We start from the raw sequence: 20,385 nt of genomic DNA, 5'->3' as shown, positions 1-20,385 counted from the left end.
TATTCCTTCCTGCACCTCTTCCTTTGGATTCAATATCCCCAGATAATGAGGGAATGATTCAGTTGAGTTTGGCCCATTGCTCAGATCAGAGTGCGTCAGTACTTCTGTCTGACTGTGTGTGTGTGTGTGTGTGTGTGTAATGTCTGGCTTGAGCGCTTTAAATTCTCCTGAAGCAGGAATGTTGGTGTATATTGGTCTCTGTTCACTATCGGATAAAAAAAGAAAAAAAAAGTGCATCACTTAGAGCTGATGAATAAGCTGATGGAGGCATGTGTTGCTGCAGTGAGCGAATATGTCCCTTTCTCTTCTGTCTGACAACAAAAGAGATGCTGCATGCTGCCATCACAACCTCTTTCTTGTTCAGTCTCCACTGCACTCATCTGCTCCCGCAGGCTACGTGGGATGTCATCCATACACAACGCACACACACACACACACCGCCTACACTCGTGTTTTGCCATGTGGGCTGCAGGGTTTCACGTGACCAAGGGCCAGTGGGCAGCCGCCCGGCTCAGTCTCCGGTCACTCTGATGTTTCCAGTGCCATGCCGTCAGTGCCTTCTACAACCTCCCCTTCCCCTCCCCCTCATCAGCCCTCACGCCATCCGGCCCCTCCTTCCGGTGTCACAGGGCACCCGTGGCGGCACTGGAGCTGTGTAGTGGTAACTTGTGTCATTATGTGGGGGTGGCTGGCACATGCGCCGTCATCTCTGCTGAGAGAGGAGGAGCTGCATGCAGGCTGGGAGTACGTGTAGAAGATGATGAGTAACAAGCAGAGGAGCAAGTGTGCGAGGACATAAGGTGTTAGCAATATAAAAATAAAAAAAAGAGGAGTGACAGAACACAGGAGAAGACATGTGCAGGTGAGGTGAATGTCAGTGGGTGGAGACAGTCACAGAACGCTGATATGGCCGGAGATCAAGCGAAAGATGAGTGAGAAGGAGAGGAGAGAGGGCAAAAGACCAATATTTGGCATTTGAGAGGAACATTGTCGTCATCTGTTTTGTGTTAGTCACCACAGTATGTTCAGGCAGTGTTTGTTTTCCCCTCCAATACCAAAGCAAATGTCACCCTGTCCTTTTAATTATTTTTACTTTTTTTAATGTCCCCTTAGAGGGCCTGTGATGGATGGGTACAAACCTCAAACTTTAATGAAATGCCTTCACCTTTCACCCTCACCCCCTATAGGCTAAGCTCTGACGCTGGTAAACATTGTTTGTTTACAGCATTTGGCTCTAGGTGACACCTTGTGCACAAATTTACATCTAAATTCTGGCTAATTCAAAACACAACATTATATAATATTACAAAAACCTTAATGAATTCCTTGGAGTCAGTGTCCCATGGAACACAATTACACCCACGATAACTGCTAGCATACTGTATGAGAGAAATAATGTTGACAAAGTTAGAACTTTTTTTGTCATTCATGCTCTTTTGAAAGAACCAGGCTTAATGCAGAGATGAAAACTCATGATCTTCCTTCCTTTAAGGTTGATACCCCCCATGTCTGTCTGCTGTATATGGTTAGCTTAGCTTGGCACAAAGACAGGAAATGGGGGAACGATGCTTTCAAAAATATAAAATCTAATTGTTTATTTTTATCAAGTTACAAGATGCAAACAAGAAACGGAAGAAAAATTTAAATTGAATCAGCATTTGGTGCGACCACACTTTCCCCATCAAAATAACATCAGTTCTTCCAAATTACCAGTCTACCAATTATACCAAACAGGTGCTAATGATCATCAATCTATGTAGGTTGAAACGCAGTCATTAAGTGAAACAGAAACAGTTGTGTAGGAGGCTTAAAACTGGGTGAAAAACAGCCAAACTCTGCTGCCAAGGTGAGGTTGTGGAAGACAGTTTCATGTCACAGGTCAGACAGCAGGGCAAGACTGAGCACAGCAACAAGACACAAGGTAGTTATACTGCATCAGCAAGGGCTCTCCCAGGCAAAGATTTCAAAGCAGACTGAGGTTTTAAGATGTGCTGTTCAAGCTCCTTTGAAGAAGTACAAAGAAATGGGCAACGCTGAGGACCGTAGACGCAGTAGATGAAAGACACATTATCTTTACTTCCCTTTGACAGCGAAAGAAGTCCAGCAATGCCATCAGCTCAGAATTAGCAAAAACCAGTGGGATACAGGTACACCCATCTAGTGTCTGGAGAAGTCTGTGGAAGGATTGCAGCCAAAAAGCCAAACCTCAGACATGGAAACATGGCCAAGCAACTTAACTATGTATGAAAACATAGAAACTGGGTTGCAGAAAAATGGCAGCAGGTGTTCTGGACTGATGAGTCAAAATTTGAAATGTTTGGCTGTAACACAAGGCAGTTTGTTCACCCAAGGGCTGGAGAGCGGTACAATAATGAACGTCTGCAGGCAACAGTGAAGCCTGGTGGAGGTTCCTTGCAGGTTTGGGGCTGCGTTTCTGCCAATGGAGTTTTGGATGGAGTGTTGTGCAGAGTTTTGGTTTGTTATTAATTCAGCAGCTATGCAGTGGTCACTCAGGCTAGAGGCCATCTGAGATTTGCACAGAATTTCAATCAGGGCGACCAACGTGAGATTAAAATGAATTCCAAATTTTGGTGTAAACTCTTTCACTGCCTCAACGGTTTTGGATTTCATTTTTACATTTCAGTTTGACTGCTTGTGAGTAATGTTACAGAATTCCAGGAATATTTAAAGTGGAAACTTTCCATTTGAATTATCAGGAATTTATGTGAATTTATGGAAATCCTGAAGCTGCCGCTGACGATATTGAATTTGACTCAGTGGGAGCATGCTCTCCGCTGTGATTGGTTATTTTCCTTCAGGTACGGTGAATTCTTGCAAATGACGTTGGGAGCACTACGAGGAGGTGATTACCCATTTCATGCACTGCTGTCAGGACATAGCGAAAGTTTCAGCAAAGGACAAAAAGATGTTTTTATGAAAGCTTCCTACGGCTGCTTTAATTCATTCCTGAATTAGCACGCTCAATCAGAACCAGACAATTTTCTGACCCTTTGCAACCCTTGTGAAACGGCTACATGTATATAGTTGGTATTTGTCACTCTCAGCAATACTTACATCAGCACTAAGCAAAATTAGCTGTAAAGGCAATGGTTGGCATTTTGAACAGTGTAGCCGCAGCAGCAGCATTTGCAGGGAGGATATGAACAAGTTCATGTGACAGACTGAATGGAACGCCTCACTGTGTGTGCTTGACAGGATACTGTATGTGCCGCAATGAATAGTGCATCACGTGGCACAGCTGAATCTGCCTGCCTGAGCGAGTTTTGCAGCTTCCCCTTTATTTTCCCTCATTTAAGGGTCATTTCACCCAAATCATAAAAATATATTCTTGCACATGCCCCTATAGCGGTTATTTAGTGATGCAGAGTGATTTGGTTTTATGAGTCAAGATAAGCCAACATTCAAAATATCCACTGCTGAAACTGCTGCATCCAAACCAATACAGTGTCAGCAAATAGAAGTTTACATGTTGTGCTTACAGTATTATAAAATGGAATATGAAAAAATGGATAGGTCTTAATTGTTCATTAAACAATATCCTGGTTACTCGCAGTAGTCCACAAAAAGAAAAAGGGACGTTGTGTGTCAACAGACATGTTGCTCTTATGTTTTTGAAGTTGAATTTCTTCAATTTTGAGCAGCAAAACTCCATCACCTCCGTTATATTTGGCTGGTGGCAGAAGTCTCAACACCTCAAAAAACTCACTGTATAAAACCAATGCTGCCTGTTTGCCCACATACTGTGGCAACAGACAAAATTCTGAATTGTGATTTGGGTGAACTAAGAATATTGATGCTCTGTCACATCCCAGCCATTGTGATATAGTAATTAGTCATGTTGGTCCCCAGTTATTATTACTGAATACTCTATCTTTTGTTTCATCAGTTCTGTCATTCATCCAGTTATAATATTTGCCCACTGTCTAATGTTACATTGATCTGTCTGTGATGTTGCGTTTGTGTATTTGTACATATGACTTGTCATATTTGTGTGTGTGTTCGAGCAAGTAGAGCTTTCCTCTGCATAGCTCCGTGAGCACCTTGTGTTTGTGTGTGTGTGTTTCTGTGTCTGTGCGGGTGTATCTTCACTGCACTTCAGTGGAATTACCCCGCTTCTTCATTAACACTGGGGCTAAATCATCAGCTGACAGCAGCTGTGGCCGGGGCCAAGAGGACATGAGCACTGATCTGAAGTAGATTAGGGAGGAGATTGTGTACGTATGTGCGTGTCTGTGCATGCACACTTTGCGCTTCCACCCACCTGCCCTTCCCTCACCCTTACCAGGGCCCAATCAATACACCATCCCAGAGCAGAGATGGAGGATCTCAGCTTTATGGAGTCGTTACAGTCCCCTGTGCGCACGTTATGAATGGGCCCCATAAGGCTGTTGATAGGCCGAAGGATAGCATAGCAAAGCACAGCCATAACAAAGGAAAAGATGAGGTACACATAGCAACAAGAGTCAGTTCCTCTTTTATAACATCATTTCGATTACCTTATTGATCAGCCTGCAGCAGAACAGACAAAATCATAATCCCAAAACAAATTTTGAGCTGGCTGATTGTGAAATTACTTTGTCTCAGAATAACATTGCAGTGTCTGGGAGCGTTTGTAAAGACTTTCCACTGCGAAGGAAACGAGGGTAGAGAGTGAGTCAAGTAGGGTATAACGACAGCCTGTTGTGTCTCTGATGGAGACCTTATGTTGCAAGGTTATTACAGAGATTAATGACTGTTGCCGTGCTTAAACAATTCTGCTTAAAATGTCTGAAAGACTTTGGAACTTTGGCAAACTTGAACGTTTTACGTCCAAGAACTGCACAGTGACCATCACAGCACTGTTTAAAACCGTTCTACATTGCAAATGAGCAGCATTAAAGCATTTTTTCTTCTCTCTTTCTCTTTTCATGTAATATTCAGTTTGTTCTCTTGCCCAAGAGTAGTCTAAAAGCTTACTGAAAGTGGAATGCAAGGTATTTGGCTTCAGAAGAACACATAAAAACATCAGTGTTTTGAGAGATCAGTAATGATGGTTAAAGCTAAAAGAATTTGGAGCTGCAGGGCAGCTGCAACATTTTCATTTAATGTTTAGCATAATTCAGAAAGCTCTCTGATTTTGACAGTTGTTTGGGTAATTTCAAATGTTGCAGCAGCATTAGGGTGGCTTTTTCTAACTGGGTTCGTGCTGAAAATGTCCTTATAGAGCTGAGATAATTAGTTAGTTAATCAAATGTTAGAGCTATAGAAAATTAACTGGCAATTATGTTGATATGCAATTTATGGTTTTAGTTATTTTCGAAACACAAAAATGGCACACAATCTCGAGTCCCAACTTCTCAATTGTAACGATGTTCTGCTTATATTTGTCTTCTGTTAAATAAACTGAGAATCTTTGGGATTTGTTCAACAAAACAAGCAGTATGTCTGGAAGTAATGATATATTTTTCACCCTTTTCTGATGTTTTTTTAGACCAATCTGCATTGTAGGCAGATGTAAACGAGCCATTATTACTGTGATGGCACCTTATTTGTAAACCCATAAATAACATTGTAATATATACTGAGAATTTCACAGCCTTAGTTCTATGCATCGCTAGTATAGCTCTCTGTTGCGAGTAGATTACATTTGCTGTATTTAAAGTTAAGTGAACTTCATTAGTGTCGTGTGGTGCTTTACCAGTAGATTAAGTGCTTGACAAAGTGTGTGGTGAGTATTTTGTTGTGTGTCATGCTTTGGAGATTAAGTGTGGTTATTGCCCACATTGACGGCTACATCACTGTGTTTCTACTGTACACACACACACACACACACACACACACACACACACACACGCACGCTCACACGCTCACAAACATCCACACAAGCATATTTTCAAAGCCAGTGGCATGCTGGCCTTACAGCATTTAATCTTCGAGATCTCCCCATCTTTTTCTCTCTATTTGCCTCCTGACATATTTTCTTTGTTGAGCAGTTTTCTTTCTCCTCTGCTGCCCTTACTCTCACCAGCTCGTCTTCCTCTCCTCATAGTTCTTCTCCCCCCCTCCTCCCCTCTCGCCAGTCCTCCTCGGGCTCTCGGGTCACCTGTGTTGATTTACTGTCAAATCTTCCAGGATTATCGGTAATCCCACAGCAATGAAATCTGTTTGCTGACAGCTGTGCTCCCTCTAACAGTGTTGCTGTTTCCTGCGCGCACACTGCCCTATATACCAGAAAAGCCTGTCTTCCTCCCCAGAAACGAAAAAAAAGAGAAAAAAACATTAATTTTCCACCCCAATGGATTCTAATTGACAATATTCTACTCTCCTTTTCTGGTATAGGTATTTTGTTGTATTTTACTATAATGTGGGGCTGCTGTCTACTTTTGTGGATTAGGAGGTTGGAGCAAATGTATTGTGGGTAAATAGGTATAATATTGAGTATATTCTCACAGGGTCACAGATACTCCTGTGGGGTTTCATCCCATGTTCATGAAGACTGCTCTTTTCGAACATTACAGGGAACGACTCACTAATAATTTAGCTATCGCTTCTCACGCTTCACTCAGTCAGCGAAATGAAAATACAGTCATGGATTTGTGTACAATCTCCTTTTCATCTTGGATAAATTGAAGTTGAAATAGAAAACGAGTGAGAAACAAATTGAAGCACACACACCTTAGAGGATATTAGTTTTATCGATTCAGCTGTCCTCCAATCGGCAATATATAATATTGCTAGAATATGATGCCATAATATTACAGTTTGTAATGGAGTGCAATTTAATGCACATGAAAATAAATATTTTTCAAACTTCACTGCGCTGGCAAATGATCCCTTATCGCTGTGGAATAAAAACTAAAAAATGTAAAAAGAAAATTCTGAAAGGACTCCGAGGTACAATCATCATCTTCACACATGACGTGTGTTGGTTATGAGTATATGAGAAGTCTCTAACTGGTGTACTTCTTCTGCAGGTGGTGTACAAGAACAATGACATCCGCTTGGAGTTGTCCCGCCTGGCTCGCATTGTGGACCCCAAGATGAAACTTCAGGGTGACGTGGTCTTCAAGTGCGAAAACGTTCCCACCCTCGACCCCATCAACTTCGAGAACCCGGACTCCTACCTGTCCTTGCCAAAATGGAACACCAAACGCGTGGGCTCCATCTCCTTTGACTTCCGCACCTCCGAGCCCAACGGTTTGATACTCTTCACCCACGGCAAGGCCCAGGACCGGCGGGACTCGAAGGGCCAGAAGAACAACAAGGTGGACTTCTTTGCGGTGGAGCTGCTGGATGGAGGGCTGTACCTGCTGCTAGACATGGGCTCCGGCACCATCAAGGTCAAGGCCACACAGGCTAAGGTCAATGACGGCGCCTGGCACCATGTGGACATACAGAGAGACGGTCGCTCAGGTAAGGGATGAAGGAGGAAGGGAAGGAAAAGAAAAATAGCTTCTAAAGTGACTAGTGATTTTGTTCTACCTACATACTTTCAGCCATGCAGTTTACCAAATGTAGTATTGAAAACACATTTCCGTTGAACAATACTGTTTAACATTACTGTCACAGGTTGTTAAAGTTGTTTAGTTGTTGTCCTCTGACCCCAAAACATGTGTTTTGGGACCGAACTGGGGTCTCATTTACGTCGCTGTGCCATGTCTCCCTCTCTCTTTCACACACAAGCACAAACACATTATCAAGATTGACTTCAATCTGGAAACTGAACTCCTGGCTCTATTAAAAATATGTTGCCTTCAGCTATACGATATATAAATTTAAAGACAGAGCTGACAAAGCGAATAACAAACTGCTAGAGTGCAGAGTAATCAAACCAAGAGAAATAAAGGTACACTCCCATACAATATGTCCTAAAATACTTAGGGAAGAATGACTAATATTTCCTGCAGTGCCTTTGTTGTATTTTAGTTTATACTTTATATTGTTGGTCGGTCGTCGTGGCAACACTTTGTTCCGAACTGAAATATCTCAAATATTGGATGTATTTCCATGAAATACTATACAGACATTCATGTTCCCTTTGAATAATTATGACACTGTAGACTCACTGTAGCTGTCACACCTGAGCTACACTAGCTGTAAGAGGCCCAGTTATAATCACGTTACTGCTTATTTCAGCTTTTTTCCTGCATCACAACCCCAGGATAATGTAAACTTCCTCAATATATTAATTTCAGCAATGATTTATTGCCAGGATAAAGTTATACTTCTCTCTAGATAGCCACTGACTCTATTTCCCCTCTCTTACTTCCATCTGAATGTCCTCTGACCTCAAAACATGGCCAAATACACAGAAAGTATTAGAGGAAGATTGTATTAGAGAGAAGGGTTAGAAACTTGTGTTGCCTTGAGCTCCAAACCCAACACAATCTCCGCATTAGGTGGGATCCTCCAGAGAACTTGGGTGTGTAACTCGGCACTACACCCTGTGTTATATATCAGGTTAGAGCAGCCAATTTAGCCGTGTGTCAGAGCTTGCTGCTTTGATTAATCACCGGCACAGCCCCCAGTGCGATAGCAGAGCAGAAAGTAGGATTTTTACAGGGAAAAAGAGGAATGAGACAGATATATGGATACCAGACTGAGGAACGGTTAAGAACAGGGATAATCACACTTGTGGCTTGAGTGAAATGTTAATGCGAGTTGCAAGTGAATTAAATTTCTTGTCCACACAGAACTGTATGGCCAGAATTGCTCTGTCTGGCTGCAAGGTGAATCTAACACAAGTAAAATGTGAGAACGTGTATTACAAGGATTTCAGACAAGCTACATTTGAGCGTCGTGTGAAGAGTGATCTTTTCATCTTTTGACCTGATAGAGCGGCAATATTTGACACCAAGAAATGATCATCTTTCTTTCTTTAATTATTCATGTTTAAAGGCCCAATCTGTAATTATTAGACAGTATTAGCATGAATTATAAGTCAGCATGCATATGTAATTGAAAAGTTTGAGTTAATGTTTTTGGTTTATTAAGTAATCATTGATTTAGACCCAAATTTCTGCTGGTTCACTTATGGTTTAAAAATAGCATCAGCAAATTTTGCTAAAAGACCCGTCAATCATGTTTAAATTTGGATCACAGTTTTCCTGTTTGTTTATTTGTTTGATCTCTTTGTGACTCAGTGGAGAAAAAAGTGACCAACTAAACCATCTGTAGCCAATAATAGCCTTTGTGAAATAAAATCCACATTGCAGCAGTGTTGATAGAGTCTGGCTGAGATCACACATGATGTCTAATGATTTTGTCAGCAGCATAATTGTATCTGTTTAAAATATAAATGACAGAATCTGTTTTCATGGCATCTTCGCATTGCAAATGCAGCTGTGGAGTTGGTTTGATTGTATTCGGTTCTGTTGCTAATGCATGTGCACCGTAAAAGTAAGAATGTTTCCTTGTTTTGCTAATTATCTGGAGGTTTTACATTGAGAAGCCTTCAAATCCGTTTTATCTAAAGGCATTTGAACAGTGTGCGCACAGATCTGGAATAACTGGAACATGCCCTTTAAATATTTACCGTGTGGCACTGGGGCTCCTCGTGCAGGTGTCGATCACACACAGTGACACCGTGAAGCTGTTATTTTTCTGGCCCTTTTTTCTGTAATTTTGTGACTCAAATAGAGCTCCCCTAGAGAGACTGTTACAAAGTCAGTGATCAGTGCAAGTTTGACTGCCAAACAAAGGTTTGCACCTCCACCTACTCAGACCACATCTTAGCACAGACAGAGGCGTGCTGTGTTATTTTTGTTGGCCTCTTTCGCATCTCGCGTGGTTGCTTGCGCCTCCAATTTGTTAGAGCTTTTGGTTGCAAAATTACCGAAACTCTGTCTGTCACTCTCAACTTTGTCCTCACTTTGAAGAAAAAGCGAGACTGTCAGTCGCACATTCAGTTTGAAAATATTGCTTTTGTTCAGTCTTAAAATGTCATTTTGTGGAAGTGCTGAATACTGTAAACAAAGGGCATTACATACCATGTGTTTTAAGTGGAGTTCTTGTTATTTAAGGATTTTAAGCAAGAGCTGTTTCCCGGCAGGTCTAACAGTATAACATGACACTTGACAGGTGATATAATCTGATATTTTAAAGCATGTGACAGGAGCAGATTGCATGACATGCTGACAGTCTAGTATTTGGCCAGTATTTAATAATGGATTTTTCTCCCTCCAGGCATCATCTCAGTAAACAGCCGTCGGACTCCTTTCACAGCTAGCGGGGAAAACGAGATCCTAGACCTGGAGGGGGACCTATATCTGGGTGGTCTGCCCGACAACCGGGTGGGCCTGGTGCTCCCCACTGAGCTCTGGACCGCTATGCTCAACTACGGCTATGTGGGGTGCGTGCGGGATCTGTTCATCGACGGACGCAGCAAGGACATCAGGCAGATAGCTCAGTCCCAGAATGTGACCGGCATCAAGTCCTCATGTACTAAGACGGCGGGGAAACAGTGTGACAGCAACCCCTGCAAAAACAACGGAGTATGTAAGGAGGGATGGAACCGCTTCGTCTGCGACTGTACTGGAAGTGGCTTCTGGGATAGTACCTGTGAGAGAGGTGAGTCTTTTTCCACTAACTATTTGTGTGTTTTCTGTCATCATTTTAAAGTCTTCCTGAGTTTCTCAGAAGGCTCATTGATTTGTCAGTGAAGGCTTGTTTTTGAGAGGGTTTATCAGTTGTGCTCCTTTTACGTGCTAAGAAATCTATTGGGTAATTGTGCTTATGGAATAGTGTTGTGTTGCTGCCTAACAATATGTTTGTGTGGATCACAAGATGCAGAAGGTTGACAATAGTTATGAAGTAGCTTTTAGAAAGTTGAAATATCTTCTCTGGTATCCTAAAGATGGTTGTAAAGTGGCAGTGACCCAGCCACTGTCTGCCAACAATAGCTGTTCCAAGGAAGTGGGCAGTGTTCTGTTTTAGCAGACAGGCAGAAGTGTGACTCGGGACACTTCCCTCACAATATTTATGGAAGCTTTGCTGAAAGATTTAATAGGATTTCACTTTTCTGCCAAGTGGCTTTGGAAAAGCGAAGCCTTTTTTTTGCTGGAGAAGGTTCTGCAGTGAAATTGAACTTCTCTCTACTGGTGAAATGGGCTCTCCTTGTCTGGGTTTTAAGAGCTTGGACGCATTAAGTTTTTATGAGACGGTGGAGATAGGGACACTCCGAGCTGTGTATGTTATCGGACTATTGTTCAGATTGTCCTTCATTTTTTCACTATTTTACAGAGATTTTGGAGGTTCAGTAGAGGGCTTTAAGTACTTTCCTGAGAACTTGAGGTGTGTAAAGAAATGTTGTAGGAGGAATAATGAGTGTCTGGAGAGTAGGTTGCTACAACCATCAGCAAGTGTGACTGTGGGAGGCTGGTGGGATAATAATGTGCTGTTAATGGTTAAAGAAAGCCAAAGGAGAATAGAAATCAACATGTACCTCACAGTGACAAAGTCTGTGCAACTATTCTATGCATTGTATGGACAGTTAATGTTAGTTAATTAAACTGAATACAGCAAAAGTTTAGGCATGAATCATAAAGTAGCCCTTTTATAGATAATGAGTGTAGATGTTCAAAATGCTCAGTCATAAATAATAGAAGAAAAGTTAATTTAACATTTTAACACAAGTCCTGTCCTATTATGAGAGAGCTGAACTTCCTTTGGGAGCAGAGTTAGGAAGCGGAGGCTGTCTGATTGAGTTAACCTCGTCTTTGCCGGACTGTTGCATCTATTTCAGTAGCATTCCAAGAGTGTCGCATCGGCACAAAAAGGAAATGAAGCATCTGTGAAGGCAGCAGTGGACTGGCTAAAAAACTCTCCAACAGACCCAGTGTGCCTCACTGACCTACTCACAAGAAGAAAACATGAAGTCATAGGCCGCGCTCATCTTCTGTCCTGTTCCGCTTCCTCCCACACGTTGCTCTCTGACTGGTCACATGTGTGTTGCTGCTGGGTGATAACCCAGGAAGCCGCAGGTCTGCCCTCCCTCCGGCTGGAGAGCAAAGCTTCAGTCTGTTCAGCAGTTGATTTTGACTTTACACAGTGAGACGTGAGGTGTGATAACATTTGCTGATGACGTCATGGCTGAAAGCACGCCTGTGGATTTTAGTTTCTTGGTTCAAGTGCATGTTGAATCCCTCCTAGTCAGTTTAGTTGTTTATATTACATGATTCGATTTTTATTACTGATCCAATATTGTGTGTCAAGCATTTTATTTTGTACGTAGTCAGGATGGAGCTACTTGATATATAGTCAGGTAGCATAGTCCAGTCCCAGTCTCGGGGTCGGGCCCTTCCAAACAGTAGTGAGATAAATCTGGGGGGGGGCATGAAATGATTGTAAAAGTAGGAAAGAAGAGACAGGAAACCTCTGCTACCCAAAAGGTCTACTGAATATATATTATGTGTTTGAAATGATATTAAACGATTATCATAATGAACCCAATTGAATCTATGATGCGGCGCTCATTGGGCTTGACTCTATAACAGTGTGGACAGAGCAGCCTCCATGTTTTTCCCCCTTTCATCTTCCTCCAGGTCTTCCTGGAGGGCCAGTAATCCCTCTGAGTGTTGTGGGCCTGCTCTGTGGTCAGGCCCCAATAGCCAGAGGCACCTCAGGTAGAGCTCCTGTCAATGCAGAGGCACAGCAGCTCGATACTGGAGCAGTCTCAGTTTGCTGAACTGCTCGCTTTTTCATACAGAGTGAGGCCAGCCACCCTGTGGAGGAACCTCATCTCGGGCTGCTTGTGTCAGCGATCTTTTTTTTTCGGTCACTGCCCAATGCGCGTGACCACAGGTAAGGAGTCGGGGAAAAAACACTGAGCAGTAAATTGAGAGCTTTGATTTGGAGCTCCCTCCTCTCTACCGCAGTGAAGATGGCCCTCGGTACCGTTCCCCTTCTGCTACAATGAACAGCTGCTTTCTTTCAGTCACTGTCACTGTCTCCAGTATCACCTGTGTACAAGAGCTCACCTGGGCTGAGCAGTCCACCTTTTTCCTGCCCTCATTCTGACTCTTTGACCCTCAGCTGCATTCTGCACATAGGAGGTGTTAAATAGTGTAATGTTGGCAAACTGAATTTACAAACTAGTCTAACATCATTAGCTTCTGTATTCCCAAAATGATTACACATTAGAGTTCAAAGTAAAATACTTTTGAAGCTAGTTTTTGTCTGCTGTGGCGCTTTACATGCAGAATTCACTGGGATATGAAATGTTGGGCTTGAGACGACGTGTGGTATTTTCTTTTTTTTTTTTTCGAAATGAATGCGCAACACTTGGGAACAAATTGAATATTATTAGTCATGTTGGTAGAATAGCTTAGTTTCTGTCTCCTCCATGCTTTTAAGCAGCCCCTGGAGCTCCCCAGTGACAATATCAAACAACCACTGAGATGTATTCACACATGGCGCTTGTTATTGATCTCAAGTACGCTATATGCTACAAGAGAGAATTGTGCTTGTATGATGAGACAAGGGGTGAAATGATAGAGATCTGCGCTCTCCCTGGGAGTGTAACAAAGGTTAGACATTTACATTACAATGATTGGCCTTTGCTGGTGGCTTTCTACTGGAATGTAAATAAGCTCTTTTGTCTGGCTTTGTTCAAAATAGCTTGTTGAGATCAGCCTACATGTTTTTGTGATACATTTAATTCGAATGGTTTTCCTTGGGGCGCAGTGGAAGTGTTTGTTAGGTTGCATCTGCATTTCCATCTATAAGCTCCTGAAGTCAGAGGCCTCGGCAGAGCCAAAGTTATCTCCACTGTTTCTTCGGTACACCTATGCAATGTAATGGAATCCAATACAGATTTGCTTCGATAAAGTCTTTTAATTTCCCAACTGTCATATGCGAATTGTTGAGGAACCAGTAAGATTACTCTGCTGCAGCTCCCAAGTTGTTTAGCAGTAAAATAAATAGTTTGTATACAAAAAATGACATTATACCCATTTAACATCCTATTAAGGCTGGATTTTGATGACATTTCCCTCAATGGTTTACTCAGTGGCACTCTATGGAATTAGTTTTTTCTACAGCACCAAGTGCAAAAACTTCTCCTCATGTACTATTGTTGATTTTTAGAACTTGAGAAAACCCAGTGGTATTTTCAATGAGTTTTGCACCCATGATATTTTTGGAACCCAAATAATGAAATGATCAGGAATGAAATTCTCAAGATGATTTCATTGTATTTGTATTGAACGGCAGCACATTGCTCTGTGTAATATCTTCTCTTCTTCTGGGACCGAGCAATTTTCTTGCTGTTCACTCGAACGAAAATACAAGCTGACAGATATTTTAGACTGTTTGAGGAGATTAAAGATCGTACCAGGCGACAACTAACAGACAACAGTGCTGCTGTCTTCTCTGTTTTTCTACCTGCTATATGTGCCAGGTTTAGTAAACAGGTGATCCGTCTCCTTTCTTTAGAGTGTCTCTCTTTTACTGTCTTTTTTTCATTCGCTTGATATCCCTCCCTTTCTTTACTTTCTGCATCTCCCTGTTTACCACTCTCTCCTCTCTCTCTCTCTGTCTCTCTCTCTCCCTCTCACACACACACACACACACAGTCACACTCACAGGCACACACACACACACACCCACACTCCCTCTGTTTGGCATATCTTCTTTAACCCAGCCCATGAGACACGACAGCACCTGTGATCAGAGGTCTGCCGTGGCATCACACAAACAGATGTAGTGTCAGCATGGGAGCCTGCCACTGCGTGTGTGTGTGTGGTTGTGTTTGCATTATGGATATATGCACATATCAAATATATAAAAAGCAGCAAATATCAGCATTTGCTGTTCTACCATATGTTTCTGTGTCTCCATTCTGTATGTGTTTACATCCATCCATTTAGAGATCGAAATAAAATAAACTCGCTTTCCCTTCTTTTCTTTAACGGCTGCCAACTTGCGAGTTTGTGTGTGCGTGTTCGTACCGACCAGGCAGTGCCAAAGCCCCGTGCAGGTGTATGATACTGGGGCCCTGGCCCTGATAGACCCCTCTCGTCTGGGTTGTGACCGAGAGCATAGCCCTGCCAAAAACCTGTCTGCCTGTGATCTGAATTCAAATAGGGCAGCTTGGCTCGGTGCAGCCCCAACAGGCACACATGGCGAAGAGAAGAGAAAAGCTGCTTGCTTAAAATACAACACTGTGCATATGTATTCTCATGGTTTGAGGGAAAATGTTTGCCCTTACACACTGTTGCCCTTAGACCGACGAGGTTTGTGGAATTGATATGTAATTTCTTTATTTTTGCAACCTTTTTTAGTACCTTCCACTGTGCCAGCTTTAATCATTCGCTAAAGTGGGAAAAGGTTATTTTTGTAACTCAGCACTCCATCTGTGTGGGATGTGTCTAATTGGGTTGAATCAGGCATACAGGTTTAGTTTGGTACAGTACTTTAAAAAGTGATGCTGGAGAATGATTTTCTTCTCAAATAGCCTGCAGTCAGATCTACAGAAAGCAAAGAGAAAGGAAATCATTACCCTCTTGTAATGATAATGTTTCAAGATGGGCTTTGTCCTCTCTGTCGTCTTTGGGAGGCAGCTCCAGGCTTTATTCCCTTTTGATTGTTACATTCCATTACATGAAAAGGTTACCCAAATGTTATTCCCCATAAGGAGAACTCAAATGCAATAGATTATTCAGGTCGTATTTGAGTCCAACATGTAAGAGGTGACATTAATTCGAGACTACAGGGAGGTATATTTGATGTCATCTCCTGACTGCCAAGAGACAGGAATTCATGCACGTTGCTTTGATTCAGCAAGCTAGTCAGTCATTCAAACAGTCAGTCAGTAAGTCAGGCGTTGTGTGGGTCTATTTGTGTGGGTGTGGGAGGGGCGCTTTTAGGGAGCTGGGGTGTTGCTGACAGTCGCGTGTTGCAGAGTGCTGTGCAGCTGATAAAGTAGCCCAGTTAATCAGGTAAATAGGCCTGTAATGAAGTGTGTTTGTCTGACGGTGTGCCAGCCCAGCGCCGAGCGATCCCACTGAGACTCTCCTCTTTCTGCCTTTCTGCTGCATCTACACAAGCAGACTCGGATACACAGTTGGGAACACACACACACACACACACACACACACACACCAATCCACTGGAGACGGATTGGATTGTGTCTAATGCATATTGCATTTTCCCTGACAAGATGCCACCGCCCAAATACAGTAAGTGCTTGTGTTTTCCCTACTGTCACTGGAGAGAAGTAGTGATGGCTGTGGGCCTGAGCTGATGGCTGGAAGTGTGTCCACCACAGAAAACATCACTCATTATGGAGCTGGCTTCCTGTTTCTTAATGTTTTTATTGGAGGCAATGAAATGCCATTCCTTGGCACAGTATTTTATTCATTTGATTTCATTTCAATTTGATTTTAAGTCCAATTTATTTGAGCTAAAATGTGCTAATTAATTGCACACTTTGCTGTGATTAGTTGTGATTAATTGTGAAGCTTGTAGTAATGGATGTATATTCACAACAGATGTGCATTTAGTTGCAAATATTCTTTAATAGCAGCTTTTTAACTTAAATTCTCTCCTGTGAACTTCAGACCTCTAATAAAACCATCAAGGCCGTCAGCTTGAAAGGCAGATTTCTTATTTGCACTAACAGAAGCAATAACAAAGCCCAGGCCGATATGTCAAAGTGCTGCTGGAATTTCAACACCATTGATATTTGACATCATCTTAGAAGGCAGCCGTAGATGATATTCACTAAGAATACAAAACCTCCACAGCATATGGCATCAAGTTTGCAAAGAGGGACTGAGACAAACCACTGGAAGATCTGCAGTACTATATCTTATTTCACTGTCCTCTGAGCATACAGGTTTCACATATAGGCTGAATGAGCAGAGCGCTACGCACGCTTCACAGACGCTCACACACACACACACACACACAAAGAAAACAAACACGGACGCACAGAGGAAGAGGAAGGGCAAACACAAGAAACACAAGGGAAAAAGTGGAGGCACGGCTGTGACTGTGACAACCCGTTTCACGTGTGTCAGCAGTAACAAATTAAAAATGTAAAGAAGTTTGAACAAGCTGCTGCTGCTGCATCTGGATGTGCTGTGGTGTGGTGGCCTGACAACAGCGGCACAGCTTTGGTTGCAGAAGCCGCAATCTGCATTTTTTTAGCTTTATCGGTGAAACTCCTACACATACATAGACACTGGAAGATACACAAATGAAACACAGCCGCATTAAATGCATGAATTCATGAATGCATGAATTCTTCTTAAATTATCTACAAAATGTTCAAATTGGCAGGACTAATTTATTTATATATGTGACGATGATTTATTTATTGATCGTAAGAATTTGGGGGGAAATTGGTCAGACTCTTCATGTTAGCAATCAGACGTTTAGAAGTTTAATCGCATCCATCAATTCAGTTCTGACAAACACCAGAAATACCATCCAGTCACCTGCTCCTTTAGCTTAATGTTCATTCATAGTGTTAGTGAGCTTATAGGTTACCGCACGGCTTTAATAGTTTGACACTGACATGACATTAAGGCTCCCCACCTTCCTGTATGGAATCTCGTAATCGGGATAAAACATTGTACTGATTTATCTTTGGGTTATGCTTGAAAAAAGCATTAATTTTTCTTTTCTTTTTTTTTTTTGGAGATAAATACGAATTATACGTGGTGGCAGATTTAATCTTCCTACCGCAGGATCAAAGGAAATTAGATAAAAGGAAATAAGATAATAAATTTGAAGAGAGAGAACATCATAGCATGGAGGTATATACAGTACATTCTTGCTCCTACCCTCTAAAGTTCACCACAGCATCAGCAGCACCCTACTCTTTCAACAAGCTGTGAACAATAGTCCTTAATATGCAGCCATGTCTCATTCACATGCAGAGTCTATGATTAACTCTTAAAAGGTGCCATAATTGTTCTGCATAGTGTTATTCACACTGATTAGTCTATTCTTAAAATGATTGAACAGTAAGGGGGAATTATGGGAATAAGGGCTGAAATATGAGACACATTGTTCCAAATCTATGGGATCTCCCACCACACTGTGTCTGCTTCCAATTTGACAACCTGTTGATCCGTTCTGAAAATATTATCCAAACCCATTTGTATTCAGTTAAGGTCGGTTCCTCAGATATGCTAAATGCCAGTTCCAACGGTGTTTGTGGCACAATTTAAATGCTTGTCTAAATGCCTTTTCCATCCACAGAGGGGGAGAGAAAAAACTTGATCCCGCTTGAAGGTCTGCCTTAATCTTGGAGCCCTATAATAGCCGCTGTATACAGTAGCAGCCTTTGTGCGAACAATTTCTTAAGGTCAGGTACCAATTACTGCCACATATAATTTTCATTTCACACGTCAAACCAGACCTGTATACGTGTACGGTATTTTGAACATGGATCTTATTCAGTGCATTGCAGTTGCAAACCCATATCATCATATTTTCTCCATTATTAATTTAAAAGCTTACATAAACAAAAAGGACTTACACAAGAAACCTACCCTCAGTCCCAAGGTTAACAGACAATGTTGCATAATTTAGATTATAGTGTTGCTTCTGTTTTAGATATAAAATAAACTTTTTTAAAATGCTCTAAAGCATTTTCTTTAAACGCAAGAATTGGTGTGCACATTTAACTGGACTGGGGGGAGGGGTTGGGTTATCATTTGCTTTACTTGCATGTGATGCTGTGTTCACATGAGAACATCCAGTTATAATATCTATTTCATACATATTACTTACTTTAATCTCACATCTAGGCTGAGTGGTTTAGCATTTTATTGTTACATATAGTCGTACCATGTGATTAACGTCACATAATCTTAATTTGTGAAGAAGTTTTGTTTCCAGAACCTGTAACTTTCATTCAAGGCTTAATAAATCCATTGATTTGGTATTTTACATTTCCGTTAAACCAGAGAGCTCGTCAGTGACAGGTTCAAATTATATATGGCCTAAATGTGTGTAGCAGAAGCTGAGATGTCCTCACTCTCAGTCTGTAGCATGGGTCAAGCTCCAAAAAGTCTGGACTCCCCCATATTCCCCATAATTCAGCTTTCATTAGACTCTTATGTATTCTGACTTTAGAAAGACACAGATTGTGTAATTCTCACAGATGAGAGCTGTTTTAAAAGAAGCAGTCCTTGTGGCAAGTTAACTGCACTTAATGTGTTAAACAGCTACATTGTTCAGAAGGTTGTCAGTCTTTTTGCCTTGCCTTCTATTGTTTATCCTTGAAAACTGGTATTTATTGTATCTCCTGTTTTGAATCTGTATTAATTAACATCAAGCGAAAAGGCCGGTATAGAACAGATATCATCCGTTTGTTTTTGACCTGACACAAAAATCCCGATAAGCTAGATCTTGAGTGGCAGTAGTGCTTTTATGAAAAATTGGTGAACGTCTATGGCTCCATCTCCAAGGTCATATATCTGTTTGGCAGGATGAGTTGACTGATGTGTAACGCGCTGACAATTTGGTTAGAATAAAAGAACATCATTTCAAGGTTGATAGGCACGCAGCTGTCTGAGTGCACTCTCCACAGCCACTCAACTTTCGGCAGTTTTTCTTTTCTTCTTTTTTTGCATCTTAGCTGTTGGCATGTAAAGAAAGCCATTGTCTCTGAGTGAGCTAGAATGAGATGTACAACTGGAGCCTTCCAGATACTTTCCCTGTGTTATCATTCATAATGTAGATGCCACCCTGAGAAGGAGGGATGAGGAAACCTTTAGAAGCTGAGGAATCATTATTAAGCATTCGACGCTGCCCTTAGCTCATTCATTTGGATTGGAAATGGTTTCATCTTCCTCTCCCCTCACTGCCAGCTGAATTTTGTCTCTGAGTTGTGTATTTATGTCATTCTTTCCTTTCGTTTTTCAAAGAATGATAACGGTTTTTCAAAATCTACCACATATCTATGACCCTTCCCTTCCTTCCCCACGCCCACTGCACCGTAACTCCCTTTCACCTTCGTCTTTTCTCTCGCCCTTGTCTTTTCCCAGCTCCACTGCTCACCGCAAACGGGTGATAAGCACCTTTGCTTGGACATTTATCTCCGCAGACGGAGAAAATGACACTTCAAGGTCTGCCCTGACTAACAGGCCAGTGCTCACATACATACACAGGACAAAGGGGGGAAGGCAGTAAAATGGAGGACGGTAAAAGGCGAGGAAAATGGAGAAGAAAGAACGAGAGGTTGGGGCAGTGGGGGGATGGGTTATCGAAGGGGACAGCAAATTAAGACCGGAGACAGATGAGGCCGGAGAATTAGCTGGAGGAGAATGGTAAAGCCATCAGCTATGTAAAGCAGGACAGTGGACTTTAAGGCGTGTGAAATATTGACTTTCAACCCAGTATTTGACAGCAATATGTTTCCCCTTTGTA

At 41.9% G+C, this 20,385-nt stretch overlaps 1 protein-coding gene across 1 annotated transcript in view; it reads left to right on the top strand.

Annotated features, from left to right (window-relative positions):
- LOC139217463 (neurexin-3b) overlaps positions 1-20,385 on the top strand; it is a 254,786-nt gene that overhangs the window by 66,371 nt on the left and 168,030 nt on the right. The window contains exons 8-9 of the mRNA XM_070848766.1: positions 6,975-7,413; positions 10,186-10,569. Of these exons, the coding sequence (XP_070704867.1) occupies positions 6,975-7,413; positions 10,186-10,569 (823 nt within the window). The remainder of the gene's footprint in view (positions 1-6,974; positions 7,414-10,185; positions 10,570-20,385) is intronic.

The sequence above is a fragment of the Pempheris klunzingeri genome, chromosome 18 (genome assembly GCF_042242105.1).
Source record: "Pempheris klunzingeri isolate RE-2024b chromosome 18, fPemKlu1.hap1, whole genome shotgun sequence".
NCBI lineage: Eukaryota > Metazoa > Chordata > Actinopteri > Acropomatiformes > Pempheridae > Pempheris > Pempheris klunzingeri.
This window is presented reverse-complemented; position numbering and strand designations above follow the sequence as displayed.